The 15,437-nt window shown below is 41.8% G+C and overlaps 1 protein-coding gene across 1 annotated transcript in view; it reads left to right on the top strand.

The window, feature by feature from the left end:
- Positions 1 to 4,323: 4,323 nt before the first annotated feature.
- Positions 4,324 to 15,437, top strand: part of MANBA (mannosidase beta) — a 49,058-nt gene continuing 37,944 nt past the window's right edge. Inside the window, exons 1-3 of the mRNA XM_059817942.1 lie at positions 4,324 to 4,518; positions 14,083 to 14,177; positions 14,668 to 14,773. Coding sequence (XP_059673925.1) covers positions 4,324 to 4,518; positions 14,083 to 14,177; positions 14,668 to 14,773 — 396 coding nt within the window. The remainder of the gene's footprint in view (positions 4,519 to 14,082; positions 14,178 to 14,667; positions 14,774 to 15,437) is intronic.

Below are 15,437 nucleotides of genomic sequence, written 5' to 3'. Positions count from 1 at the left end.
GCTGGAGGGCTCCCTGCACCATACTGCCTTTACACAGCACAGAGAGTAACTATTTTGCATAGCAGTTCTATGTTTTGCAGAGGTATGAAACAGAGGATAGGCATTATGTTGAGGAGCTGTAGGGCTTTCATACAGATGTGCTGTACTGTCTGAAGGTATTTACAGTCATGCAAACACCAGTCCAGTTTTACACCAGTATTTATCCAACATATCTGCGTCGATATTGCTGCATCTCCCAAAAAAGATCCAACTCCCAAAAGTAGATGAGCCTTTTGCTGTTTTGCATCTTTGACAAATGGTCTTGTGGTGGTGGTATCCGCAGTGGTGTACGCTTAACCAAAAGAGAGAGCAAGCCCCGATACGGACTGGTATGAACACAAGTTCTGTTTTGCTTCAGAGGTGGTAACCTTCAGCAGAAGAATGGTACAGGGTGGACAGGTGGGGGCAGTAATATCTTAAAGTACTGCAGCCAAATCTGTGAGAACCTCTTTGTTTAAAACCTTTCCATGAACTCGTTCAACGTGAATTTGAAAGAGAAAACAGCAGCAGCCTGTCGTGATGATAGAGATTGCATAGCAATTGGAAACAAAAGACTTCTGGATTAAAGTGGCAGAGTTTGAGCAGCTTCAATGGAACTGCTCTGAATTTATTCTGATAGAGCCGAAGGCATGGGTTTGCCTTCAGCTTTTTGTCTTAGTTGATAAAGAATATCTGCTTGCAGTATCATAAAGTAAGAATTGTAGTAACCTCCTAAATTTGTGGCATTTCAGAAAAAAATGTGGTACACAATAAAAGAAAGCCACGCAAAAGATCTTGCTTTGTCTCTTAAGATTTTAAAAGATAAAACCACAGCCTTTAAGACTCTAGTATCTTTAAACAGTAAAAATGTCATTTTTTAAGAATACCCTCAAACAAAAAAAACCCAAACCCTAAAACTGGGACATGAAAATGAGACATGATTTAACTTAATTATACCCCTTGAACAAGGAAACAGCATGTTCTCAGAATACTTAATTACAGCATTGTTTTTAGGTTGAGTTTTTTTATTGCGTGTGTGTTGCTCCAGTCAGTCTTCAGCAGAAAGAATAAAAGGCAAAGAAAACACGGAAGTACAGTAAACATCTTGAAATGCAGTTTCCTCCTTACTGGGAATCTACCACATGACTTGCTGAAAAAGATTTATTAAAAAAAAAAAAAAAAGCCAGCTTGCAGTTGTTCTTTGGTAGCATTAAAACTTAATTCTCTGTAAATCTGCTTCCTGAGAAATAATATCCTACAAGATCTCTCAAGCAGCATTACAGTGTTTAAATGCTTTTAGTGTTGTATGAGTGAATTTAAGGAAAATACACTGAATTGTTTGATTGTCCTGAAGCGTTACTCATTGACAGATGAGGGCAGAAACAGAACAAGGCTTTCTGCTTACTACTCGTGTCTAATGATTTTATAGTCTGAACTTTTAAAGGTGAGAGGGTATCAATTTTGACTGAATTCTACAACATGCAAAGCCAGCTGGGGTAACTCAATCTTCTACGATGACAGACTTTTTTGCCAATCTCACTAAAAGATGTCTGGGAGTAGAACTGAAATGGGAACTGCATTTCAGTTAGTCAATATATTGAATGTGGGTTACTCAGTCTTAAAAATACACACAGAGTAACTGTTCCAACAGTTAAATTTCTGCACAGACTTCTGCTGCCAAGCAGTATGGGTCCCAGCCATCTCTTTGAAGTTGGTAGCAGAGTTGTTTTTTTCAGAGTGACAAAAAGAAAATCAGCTACTGTTTCTGTCCCTGGACCAGTATTTCTCAGAACTGTGCCCCCCTGTGCTCTCACAGGTGAAAAAAATCAGCTGTGGTTATATTGTGTACTTTTTCTTCATATGGTAGATGAATGGAAGGACTGGCATTTTTATGTTGTATTGAAACGAAGGGCTGTCAGCTCAAAAGGATTTGGATCAAAAATATGAAGGCATGTTGACCATGTTCAGTGATGTTTTAAAGACATATCTAGGGTGGATTCTTACGGTGTGCTGAATTAGGGGTGTGAAAGCCAGGAGCTAAAACAAAACTCTGGTATCTTGTCTGCAGTTCACTCTTGCACTCTGTGTTGCATACCAGGAGCAGCAGCATGTTTTTGTGTCAGTCACGCTTTATTCTTATGTGATTTGGTGTATGAATTGTATATATGTTGTTAAAGTAATTAACTCTTTAGCATCCTGAGGTGCTTTATGTATTCTTTCCTCCTCTACTTTTACAGTCTATGATTACGGACAATAAGAAAACATAAGGACAGAAATGGAAAAACTGAATAAAGTCCTGCAGTTAACTGGGGTTTCTCTGAATGCTCTTGGTTGCATTTCTGTGCAGAATCACATGTATGCACCTACATGCAGCTAGTAGTTTACTTTCTTTGTATGCACAGTGACCTGACTCTTCTGTTAAAAGAAAAAATAATAATCCTCTAGTAACAGGAAAGTAAGTGACACTACTGGTAGCATTACTACTTTAAAGGAGTTGTCAAGATTTTTCTGGTTTTTTAAGCATATTTCACCTTTGCACTTAAGTGTATTCTGAGACAGCAAATGACCTGGTTCATAAATGATGTAAAAATTACACAAATCCAAGTAGAACATTGATTTAATCAACTATAAACCACAAAAAATCCCCACCACGAACAACAAAAAAACCCCAAACCCAAAACCCATCGCAAAATGCTACAAACCGTAAGCTAAGGTCAGGGAGTGGCTACTGAGCGTTTTCCATTTCACGTTGAGCTGTGTGAGGGAATAAAGTCATTCGTATCCAAAGAAAAGCAAACCAACTGCTTTCTAATCTGCTCACAGCTGAGCAGCCATAGAGGGAATCCAGTCTTGAAAGTTCTCGGATACTCTTCTGTTTCGTGCTGTCACAACCTTTGGAAGGTACCTGGACTAGTTGCTCTTGCAATTGCACCCGTCTTCGAAGTCTGAGCACTTGTCTATATTGTGAAATGAGGTTTGGTGGATTGCACAGCTGTTTTCCACCTGCTGTACAGCTTCAGCTGGAGGAACAGCTAGTCGTAGTGCAGCCAAGCCACGGTGTGAAACATCCCCAATTCCTGGAGGTGATCTAGGCCCCTCTGCACTGGGGTTCAGGGGAATTGGAGCATGAAGTAGGGTGGCTAGCTACCCCCGAAAGAGTGGCTTAGGCCACCAATTGCCTGTCACTTCTTCCACTGAGCCGTTTAAGAACTTGTTGCTTTGATTCCTGGTTTTGGGCTGTGAATGAAAGGATTAAGGTAGTGGGGGCCCGCAGCAAAGCCACGGTGTGGTGTGGAAACTGTATTTCAGGTTGCTTCTTTGGAGCTGACCCTTCTGCTCCTTGGCAGATGAACATACTCAGTTTTTGTAAATAAAATCCACAGCAACAGTGCTAGCACTGCTTTATGAGAAACCGGAGTACTTTTTTAATGAGACGTTCACGGCGTTTGTTCCACTTTTATACGCCTCTGTGATTTTATGGGAAAAAGGAGGTGGAAGTCTGAGGCCATATAAAATCTCATGACTTGAGGGAGCCAATTTTCGGTAACAAAAGTACCTGTTGCAGTGTTGTCACAGCTCTTCCTCATTCCTCCCCCTTCACTGCAGTTTTCTAGAGCTCTAAGTAAATTTGCTACATCTGAAAAATCTGTAACCGTGTGCTGCTCCTGTTACCAATGTTCCACTGTGCCTCTTCTTGGGAGTGAAAAACCCCACGCTTTTTCTCTCCTCCTCTTGCCGTTTACGTGTGTGCCCTGCTCTGGAAGCCTTTCTCCCCTCACGTCCTGCCGCCTCGCTTCAGCAGCCGCTGGGACGGGAGGGGGGGGCTGCGCAGGGGCCCACCACCGCCCTAGCCGGGGCGGGAAAGCGGTCTGGGCCCCCTCGCTCGCTGCTGGGGGCGTCCAGCGCGGGCTGCCCTCAGCCGCCGCCGCTCTCCAGCTGCCTGGAAATCCCGCCAGGAGCCGCGCCGGCTGTTCCTCAGCAGCGCCATCTTTCCTCGCCCCCCTGCAGCGAGGCGGTTGAGCGACCTGCCGGCCCGCGGCAGCCGTTAACGGGCAGCGGGAGGCGGCGCGCGCCCGCCCCACCCTCAAGGGCCGCTAACGGCCCGAAGCGCCGCCCCGGCCCTCTGAGGACGGGGACGGGCCGCCGGCGGCCGCAGGGACCGGTTACCCGCCCCCGGTCTGTCGTCCGCCAGCAGCCTTTCGGCGGGCCATGGCGGGGAGGCGGCCGCCGCGCGGGGCCGCCGGGCCGCCCGCTCGCTCCTGCCGGCGGCCATGCCGGTTGTCTGGGGGCCGGGCGGGCGCCGGCATGGGCCGAGCTGCGCTGCTGCTGGTGCTGCTGGCGGCGGCTGCGGGCCGGGCCGGCGCCTCGAGCGCGGGCGGCCTGGAGGTGCACAGCCTGCGGGGGAGCTGGCGGCTGGGCAACGGGAACGGCTCGGTGGTGCTCCGAGCGGAGGTGCCGGGCTGCGTGCACACCGCCCTGCACCGCCGGGGCCTCATCCAGGTAGGGTAGGCGGCCACGCCGGCACACCTCGCCCGGCTCCCCCTCGCCCTTGGCGGCGCCCCGGCGGTGGGGCCGTGCCCGGGGCGCGGCGGGGAGAGGCAGGTAGGGCGTGCGGCCCGAGCCCGTAGCCCTCCGTGTGGGAGCTCCAGAAGCACGGTTAGAGGCACCCCCCGAAACACCGCTCTGCCCGGGAGCTGCCTCAGCCGCCGCAGGTTTTGCCTGCGTTGCCGGTGCAGCAGCCGGACTTCGTTTCCTTAGCCTCTCCAGTGGCAAAGGGTTTGGTGGCTGCGGTGTCCCCAGGTGGGTAACTGGAGGACAGTCCCACACTGGGCCAGGGATATAGATGCAAGCCCGTGCTCTGCACGGTGTGAGATGCTGTGGTTTTGGCACGGGACCGAGGTGCTGACCCCAGATACCTACAATATCATTACAGCATGTAAGTCGTGTTTACTTACAATATTACCTCAAAAGAATGAAAAGCTAAACCCACCCTGTTGAAATTTGACTCGTTGATGCGAGAAGTCTAGGGATTTCAGGCGTTTCATTCCGTTAAAAATCCCTTTTAACACTTGCAGAGCACATCAGAACAGTTGAGATTGTATACTCCCACGCTGCCTAAGGGAAGTATATCCTGAAACCTGAGTATAAAACCGCTACATTTAAAAGACTAGTTCCTGCCTTAACACTTTTAAGAAGCTTTGCTGCTTCTGTTTACTATTGCCTCTATTAGTTTTTAGATTTATGAAAACATAGTGACCACTTCCCGGATCAAAACTGCAGTTGTAGATTGGTAGCAAAGTTTACCTTGATACCAGCATAAGCTGCTTGTCACTCAGACCTGACGAGAAACATGGCACCAACTGGGTCATCGTTAAAATACGATGCTTTTTTAAAAGGAAATATGTGGAAAGTGAAATGAGTACCTGGAACAAGGAAAAGAAAGAAAACGGTGAATTTAACAAAATCATCTATAACACTGATAAATGCACTGCTGTACTAGAAAATGTGAAGTACTGTCATATGTTGTCTGGGTATATCGGACGTATCTATATATTGTATTTATTGTGGGCCCAATGTTGCATTTCTTGTACAGCATTTATTTTAAAATTACATTCTGAGAGTATGCATTTTATGTTTTCTATTCTTTAATGTTTATTCTTCAGATTATTATCCTGCTCTGCTCTGACTAAAGTTAGGTATAAGGAGAAAGTGACTCCACTTTGGGCAGCATAATTTTAGCATTATTCTGTCTTGGCATAGGTTGGGAATCCCAGTACTAATAATAGATTCCAAAGAGTGTCATTGCCAGATAAAAGAAATGGTCAACACTGGAAAAGTAAATACACTAAAAAGGGGTGAGTTGAGCCATGATGGTCTCTTGTTTCGACATCTGTGTGCTAAGTGACATGACATTTTGAACATACACAATTAAGGTTTTAAAATGGCTTTTCTAAAGTTTTAAAAAGTGCAGTGGGCAGGTAGACTATACATGGTGGATCAGTGAAGAGAACGGTGCCAGTTTCTCCCATGCAAAAGTGCATAAGATAACGTCTCAGATGTTTGGCTGTGCTGGGAGGTGTTGCTATAAGTAGTGTGAGTAATTCAGGAGAAACTGTGACCAATGCGCTGACTCACGCACGCAAGATAATGACGTAATGAAAGACTCACATTTAACTACTCACATTAAGTACTCTTATGAAGTGAGAAAACGTGATGGCTAATTTAGCTGCATTGCTGTAAACTGACTTGTCATTTTAGTCATTTTAAGCAGCAGTGCGATATTTGGAAATGAGGCTGCGATCATGAACTCTCATGTGCCTGGGCAGAATCCCAAGCCTGCACAGAGGCGTGAAAGCTTAGTCAGCCTGCTGGCCAGCGGCATGGGTCTTGCTAATAGGTAGATGGGTGCTTGGCTAATTAAAGCGATGATGGTTGGTTGTGGACACTTGGAACATGTTTACGTGAATACAAGTATGAGCTTGCTCCAAACATGTGCTGATATGGCCGGGTATGAACCCGCTGTAGTCTGGAAACTGTTGCTAAGTTGGTGGCGTTAGAATTGGTACGCTCTGTTGAGGAGCTGAGTTAACCGAAATACTTCACTAGTGTGGTTGCTTGACCTCTGGACTGGACCCGGCTGGCGTCTGGCTAGTTCCAAGCTCAGAATAAGCTAACTGGTTTCTATGTATAGGTGTGTACACGTAACTTAAGATCAATTTAAACCCATTCTTACTCAGTTCAGCAAAGCCCAATTTACAGAAAGAAGCGTTCACACAAATACTTGCACCAGAATAATGAAATCGTTTTAAAATCACATTTTTGTTTAAAAGATAGAATGGAGAGCATACGAAAATTTGGGAGCAGCCTTAGCAGATTTAAAATCTATCACAGATAGTGTTAAGTGTAATCAATCAATGCCACCATAGTTGCAGCATTCTGCAAAGCAGCAAACCTGGGTTGTTCGGAGGGAGTCAGTGACGTAATTTGTTATTGCAACTCATGGCTTCTTGCTGCGAAGTGTGGCTCAGCTGTTTGTCCTGAGGTTTCTTCATTGTGGTGAAAATGCTTATGACCAGATGTTTTCAAATGCAGCTGCCTAAAATCATATTTATATATTTCTATTTATACCAAAGCATGCACACAGCCTGAATTTTAGATGCATAGAGCATTGGTTGCTCCTTTTCTTCTGTTCTCGTTGTCTCTGGAAATCAGCCCTTTTCGGGGTTGTGTCAAGTATAAAATTAGGAGTTTTATTATAGTTGCCTAAATACAAAAGCTTTGGTCTTGAGTATTTTTTTCATTTGCTCCTTTTGCTCTTTGCCGTGGAGTGTAGGATTTTTATTCATCCTACTGAAAATGTCACTACACCAGCAATCCAAAAGCTTACTGTTTGTAATAAAAGCAAAGATTGGTCTGAAAAGCTGTGCCAGGAAATAGGAGAACAAAGCTGGTGGAAACTAAATTATTCCGGATAGCAAGACCCATATGTTCAGCGCCCAGTGAAATCTGTGCGCTGTTTTTCTGTGTGATTTGCAAACGGCAAATAGAACTGCATCCTTTGCTTCTGTATCCTTGGGAATTTTTCATGGGTTAGCACCCAAACCAGAAATTTAGAACAAAATTTGGGAGGGCCTGCTCCAACAATGTAGCTTAGTGGGCATCTCACAAATGAGGGGAAGGAGGGAGGTGAGAATAAGCTGCCGGATATTAAGCCTGCAAAATATGGCTTGGATTGCAAGAGTAGGCTACAAGCAACTTATTTATCAGTGTGTGGTTCATTTCAAATTTAGGTCAATGCATGAACTGTTTTTGCCCAGGGATGCTGTAGCTGGTTGCATGTCTGTAACCTTATTTTAATCTGCTGTGCAGGCCATGCGTTTGAATTGAAAGAAATCTCTGACACTGGGGGTTTGTTACTCATCTCTCTGGATCCTCTTAGCATTCGTTCCAGAGATGTCTTTACTCTTTGGCTTATAAAATATAGATTGGATGAACACATCTTTCTGATGCACCAAATGCACCTATCTTAGAACATGCTCTTGGGGAAGATACTTCCTGCTAAAGTATTATTTTCTTCCATGTTCAACCAACCTCGTTCAAATGCTGGATTAGCTATGATAAAAGCTTTAAGGGCAGGAGATAGCATCAGAGTATGTGTTCAGCTGGGTTGTTTTAATAACGTTTCATATTTTAATTTTTAAATGTTTTAATAACGTTTCACTCCATAGCTCTTACTACTGTTTACATGTAAAATTTAAAAAAAGACATGAGAAATGCACATAAACAAGGGTAAAAGTCACTTGAAAAAAGTTAGTGCAAAGCTCGGGTGTAAGCGCAGACATTTTACAAACTTGCAGCGAATCTGTTGCTGACCTTACATCTCTGGAAAAAGAAGATTTGCAGAAACCATTTGGTTTGAAGATTTAGTTTTTAATTACTGTCAGTGTAGTATTTTCTTTCAGGCACAGTTCTGACAAGCAGTATGTATCAGCAGGTAACTTCTGCATTAAATCTTTGTGCTAGAAACAGTCATCCTCTAGCATGTACTGTCCCAGTACTGCATGATACCATTTCTGCTGGCAGGTGACTCCTATAAAATTTCAGTTCTGATGAATATGGCTATTGTAGCTGGATTTTCTCATCTGCCAGCCGTTTGCATTCATACAGAAAGGCTGTTTTGTCTTATTAGCTGTCACTTTGATTTGTAAAGAACTATTATGGGGGGTCTGCAACTGTGATGCTAGTATAAGGGATGGATAACACTGCGGTTTCTGCACCATTATACAACAAGGGCATGCACTTGACACACACAGAAGGTTACAGTGGTCTTGGTCATACTTGGATATTAAAATATATTAGAAGAGACAGAAGCTTATGTATCTCAAGTGATATTTCTGCAGTTCTGTAAAGTAGTGTGTATTTTTTGTAGTTTGTTCTGCATTTGTGTAAAATAGGCTGTTGCATATTTTCTGACACTTCATCATAACTTAGATTTTTCAGAGCAAGCCAGGGAACAATTGCATTGGGTATCGTATGGTTCTAACAGGTTAAATGGCATTCACTGATAAATATATTCTTTTCCATTAAAATATATATGCTCTGCTGAGTTGTGTGAACATATGTGGAAGTGTTCAAAAGCCTTCGTGAAACTTACGATGAATATTAAAGGGCACTCAAGTTTATCTTTTGAAAGCTTGTGAAGTTAAAATAGATAAAAGTTATAGTAGCTTGTTAAATACAGCAGATATTAACCAATGGGTATTAGTATCTTGTTAATTAACTCTTTAGTAGTATTTGGCTTAGTGTTCAGCTGGAACACATCTTGAGCATAAGGTGACACTCAGTTTACTGCTTTGTTAGAGTAACTACTGAAAATGAATTGCTTTAGGAAGAACTTCCAAAACTCATGTTCCAAGAATACGATCCATTCATCACTACTGTTAGCTCAGCTTGACTTCAGCTGGGCTTGCTGAAAATTGTATAAATGTCTTGACTGCTATTGCTTGAGATATCAAGGAGTGCGTGGATAGAGATAAGTATCTTAACTATTTAGCTTCCAGTCTGAAGTTGGCAACAGCAAAACCATTAAACTGTAAATCATGAAAAATCACTTGCAAGTTTTAATTTGGTAATCTGTTATATCAGCAGGATTTTTCTTATGGTGGACATTATAAAATATCAGTGGATTTGATTTACAAGAGAAGAGCATGCAAGGCAGTTTCGAATTAGATCATAACAAAAGTAGCGTAAAGCAAAGGAATCTGGTTTTTCTTCCCTTTATTCCCTTTCGTTTTATTACACGCTGTTCTTCTGCCTGGATCCAGCTGACTCTTCTCTAGTGTCATTCAGGTGTTTGCACTGTGTTCCCCTGGACTCGGGCTTGTGCGGGAGCCCGAAGCTGTCCCTTCGCGGGGCCAGGGCGTGCCTGGCACAACTGGCTCACTTGGGTTTTGAGCCTCAATTCTGATGTGTTTATGTCTCATCCATTTCCTGCTTAACAGGAGAAGCTCTTCGCTTTTCAATATCCCCTTAAAATCATTGCAGGGAGTTTCCATCTAGCCGCTTGGCAGTGCCTTCAGTTTAGTGCTGCCAGTGCTTTTGAAGTCCTGCTGATGTCCTGTTACCCGAACTGGAAATTGCTTCCTTTTGATGCTCTGTAGCAGGGGTTTTTACCTCATCTCAGCAGGTGATTTGCTGCTTGCTTACAGCGTTGAAGTTGGGAGCGGAGAACAAACAGGCAGGGAGCTTGAGTGGTTCAGAATTTTTCCGCAAATTGCAGGGAGCAGGAAAATGCAAGGCTGTCATGTTTGGTGGGATCTAAAAATAGCTGTAGTTGACTCCACCCCTCTGTGACTTGCTTCCAGGAACATGTTGAGCTGATGAATGTGAAGTATATTTAATACATGTGCAGTCTATTTCCTACCATCTTTCAAATTCTCCCAGTGCCCTTAAGAGTTTTAAATTTGTCTTTTCTCATCCGGTTTTCTGAAATAAACCTTTAATGTGAGCTAATTTAATGTGGGATGGAATTCTGTTTCAGATAAATCCAAACAATTTGACTTCTACAGATACATCTTCCAGCACTCAAAACAGTTGCATTTAATAATGAAAAAGTCGAAAATCTCGCAAGTGTATTGGAGAAGTCATTTTCCTTTCTTACAGGACTTTGTCGTGGTCATGCATTTTTCCTGAACCTTGAGAATTGCCTTAAAAGCATTGCTTGAACGTTGCCACATGACTGATTTTACAACAAGCAACATTTGTCATGCTTAAAATGACTAACCAGTATTAACATTTAACAGCTTTTCTGTGTGATATGTAAGCTGTTTTACTAGTTATGTAGCAATTATATCAGTAAGCTGTTAAGTTTTATATAAAGGTACACAGAACTAGGAGCTTCCCACCTAAAAAGGTGGATGCCTTTGAGGAAGAAACAGTATTTGTACGAGTCAGAAGGGGTTGATTAGCACCTTCTATGACACATATTTTAGCAGTCAATGCGTTTCTTGAAGTTTGAAGGCTTTAGACTAATACAGAAGAAAGCCCCTTCAGGAAAAAGGATCTGCAGTACACTGAGGAGATTTAAACAAGCAGCTCTGTTTGTAAACTGCTCTAAGAACCCATCTGATGATGTAATTTCTGCCTCTGATGAAACATTCCTACATTTCTCTCTGCCGCTAGACAAGCAGTTTTGTGTTCTCCAGATGTCAGGTCTTTCTTCATTAACATCTCAGTATACACGCTTTGGTAGGAGAGACAGTGCAGGTTTCTTTTATGCAGGGCCTTCATCTTTGCTGAGGCACTGATGTTGATTGTTTGACCACTAAGCAAATTGGTTTGGGCTTTACAGTCTGCTCTTGCTAGTGCATTTACAACTTGCATCTTACACCTTTTGTTAAATATTTCACACATACAAGAGGCAGTGATTGAAATTTATCATGCACATTTTCCAAAGCATCACCTAAAATAACATAGTATATAATGTTAAAGCAAGACAGTTGTTAAAAATGTGCTTTTTAAGGACAGTGTGGGCTTTCATGGTCTCTGACATTTGAGGCTTGCCTTCCGTTGTATCAATACAGTAATCTTAACGGAGTTTCTTTCATGAGCCTAAATTTTGCATTTCAATATGCATTTATTAGCCTTAAATTTGCATCTTAGTAGAAGTCTGAGATATATTTCCCAAGCATTTTGCATATAAAAGTAATGGTATGGATATCTTAAAATTCAGTAATTGTTCTGGTAAGCTCACAATGACTTAACTTTTAGAGAATACACTGTATTACCAATACAGACGTCACAGTTTTACTGAGGTAACAAGACCTTTCCTTCTTGACTCTTACTCCCTTGTAGTAAGGAATTTGATTGATCGAGCATAGCATGTAGAGGGAAGGTGACAACTTTCCCTGTGCATGGGCTCAAGGAATGATGTTTATATTACTGTGGGACTCCAGAAGAGATTATGCTGCTGAGAACAGTCACTTAGAGGTGTAGTGGCCGGCAACTGAGGATCCCCTCCTCCTTTCCTCTTTTTGCAGAACCATGCGAACATTGCTGATACAAACCACAGTTACCCATAAGTACCCAGTAGAGAAGGTGCCCGATTGGAAGAAGCACCCTTTAGTGAGTTTTGACAAAAGGTGCCCGATTGTAAAAAGCACCTTGTAGTGCATTTTGCGAAAAAGCAGTGGGTTTGTGGTTTGATTTCGGATCATAGCTGTAAGTAATTGCACATAGGTAAAGCAACCTCTCTTATAAAAGCTGAGCTCAGGATAGAACTAGCTGGGGATCTCATTAGCGCAGTGATGTCCTCCTGGCCAAGGACGCTTGACTGTATGGCACTGCCAGTCACCGTAATTGCAATTGTAAGTTTGATTTGTATTGCTATCATTTTAATTTCAAGAAGGTATTTGTATATTTTTATCAATTAGTATCTGGATAGAGTTACACCTCGCATACATAGTTTATGTTTGTGAATATATAGATGCTAAATAAATGGTATATAAGTTGGCAATCCTTATGTTTGATTGGTTTACTTCTCTTCCTCCGGGGGCCCAGTGGACGCTTTTCTTATCTCTTATTCTCAAACATCGTTTTGTGGACACTGGTCTGGTTTTGTACATACACCTATTTTAGACAGTTGGGTGGAAGTACGGCAGCCGAGGAGGACTCTAGGTATGGGGCCAAGGTTATAGGTGATAACTTGGATCTGTCTCCGCAGCAGCCTAAACCTTAACCAACGCATAACCCCTCAGAGTAGTCGTTGGGTTATGACAAGATGTTAATGATTTTGCTCTGCTATGTAAATAGGTTTGTGTTTATACTACAGAGCCTGACCCTATTAGTTGTAAAACAAATATGAGATATGAAACAATGTTTTTCAGAAAATTTGAGATCTAGAAGTGTCATTAGTATCTCTACTGACTCCTGAAATGGGGAGAAGAATTGAGCTTCAGCAAGAATTAAAAAAAACAGTTGGGCAGATTTTCTTCCATGTGAATCTGGATATTCAGGGCAGATAGTTAGCTGTGCTGGTACTGTAGAAGACTCGTATCAGAGAGAACCTTAATGCAGCTGTGCTCTCTCATAGCTGGGTTTGGGTCATGTAGTCCAGAAGAGATTAGTCTTTGGTTTGGGAAAGCAGTTCAGCTGTGGAGCTGCTGAAGAGGACTGAACTGAGCTGTCAGTCACTGACCTGGATACCTGCACTCTCAACTGTCTGACATGGGGATGTAACTCCGTACCTTTCTGCTGCCTTTGTATGAGGTGCAAGGCGGTGGGTCATCGGGTCCACATAACTGATTCCTTCAGCCTAGGTGAGGAACACTGTGACCCACCATAAGGTAATAAATACAGCATGAAGCCAAAAAGGTCGAGGTCGAGGTTGAGACGAACTGTGCCTTTATTCTTCCTGGGTAGTGTGACTAAAGGGAAAAGAACACATTCGGTATAAATGCAGCATTATTCTCAAAAGTAGTAATTTAATTTTATATAACAAATCAAATTATGTTGCTTCTCCTTCTTCTCTTTTTCCCCTCCCTCCGAATATAAAAATTTCATTTAGATTTACCACATCAAGACTAGTTGACAAGAAACAACTGGAGTATTTGCAATTATTTTAAACTGTAGAGATTTGTTCACTGCTGTCCCTAGAGGTCTAAAATGCTGTTTCTTTGCCTCTTAAAATCCTATTAGTCTTACTTTCTCCATCATTATGAGGGTGATCGTGTTTCTGTTCCTCTCATTAAGTCACAAACTGTCTTGATTTTTTCTTATTTCCAGCCCAGTCATTTCTTATGTAAAAACAAACCCTGCTCCCTCTAGTTTAAGTATGAATGATTATAGCAAACAGGTTTTGATCTATATAAGGGAAGTCAAATAGTACCAAAGCTTTGCTTTTACATATTATTTCAAAGGTGAAAAGGAGCATCAGGACTAAATAAGGTGGATTTTGCCTTTGCAGACTGCCTGAAATAAGAAGTGCTGGATATTATGATGCATTTCATGTAGTAACACTATTACTAAATAAGTCTTGTAATTTTCTTGGTGTTGGTCTGTTATTAGGATCCGTACTATAGATTTAATGATGTGATGTACAGATGGATCTCACTGGATAACTGGACTTACAGCAGGACATTCAAAACTCCTTTTGACGTCAGGTATGCAGTAAAGATATGTCTGAAATAGTTCTGTGCCATCTTTCATGCAGAATTGCTAGTTAATCCATCAGCTCAAAATCTGCTTAATACTTTTGTATCTGATAAAACAAATTATGCAATAATGTGCAGCTGCAAAGCTGTTGCTAAAGAACATTTCAGTAGTTGCTTTTTCCTATTCTTTTTTAATGGTTAAAAATTGCTCATGAATTGCCAACTAAAGGATAATACTTAAGCTAATTGGAAGCTAGCCCATCTGATATCTGGTGGGTATGTGCATGCTGTGTTGCAGACTTGAGCCACTTCAGCTGTCATCTTAATTTGGCTATTTAAAGATATAATATAGCCACACTAAGTCAAACGTTTTTGGAGGTAGTTGAGATAACTGCTGCTAAAGATAATGGTGACATACATTTTTTGTATTGTCTGTCTCCTGTGTGTTGTTAACTGTAACTATTCTAACAGTTTTTTATGCATATGTTATCTTCTGTAGAAAGTGGCAGAAAGTTAATTTGGTTTTTGAGGGAGTAGATACAGTAGCACAGATTCTGATCAACAATATCACTCTTGGGAGAACAGACAACATGTTCAACAGATATGTAAGTAATGTGTTTATTTCTGAAGGTACTACTGTTTTTTCTTCAAAGCCCTTTTGTGCTGAACACTTTCAGTGTATATGTATGTATATATAAAAATAGTTCCTTGGATGCAGAAAGTGTTGACCTGAGAACTGCATGTGTAATCAGATACGTGTTAGAAAGAGAAGCGTACTTACCTTTTCACTAGCAGCAGGGTCAGATCTAGAGGTGAATGTGTCTTGTTCTAAATGAGTGGACCCATGCAAGAGGATCAATTCAGCTAATAATATAAGTCTTGCTTCTTGGGATCTGTCACAGCTCCAAGAAAACATAAGCTTAAATCCGTTATATTAGCTGTAAATCTGCTTACTAATTGGTGTTAGAATGGTTTACATGTGAATACTGAAATGAAAATGCATGTGTTGCAAAGCCTTTGTAAGTGTTTCCATGCTTTTTTTTATATAGGGTTTTTGATTTTTAATATTGGGCTTTTGATAACATTATCTTGTGTTTTTGGGCTTAGCCTATGTCAGCATGAGAGTACTCATCATGGAATGATCTTGAGAGGGGCAAAAACATTCAAACTAATTTGATTGTTTGAAAATATAAAATTATTCTGGGTACTAGCATGAGGGACAATCCTTGCTTTTCTCTTCAAATAATCAAGAAAGGAAAAGTTGAAGGA

This window comes from Gavia stellata, chromosome 5, assembly GCF_030936135.1.
Source record: "Gavia stellata isolate bGavSte3 chromosome 5, bGavSte3.hap2, whole genome shotgun sequence".
NCBI classification, from domain to species: domain Eukaryota; kingdom Metazoa; phylum Chordata; class Aves; order Gaviiformes; family Gaviidae; genus Gavia; species Gavia stellata.
The sequence above is the reverse complement of the archived record's forward strand: the minus strand, read 5'-3'. Positions and strand labels throughout refer to the sequence as shown.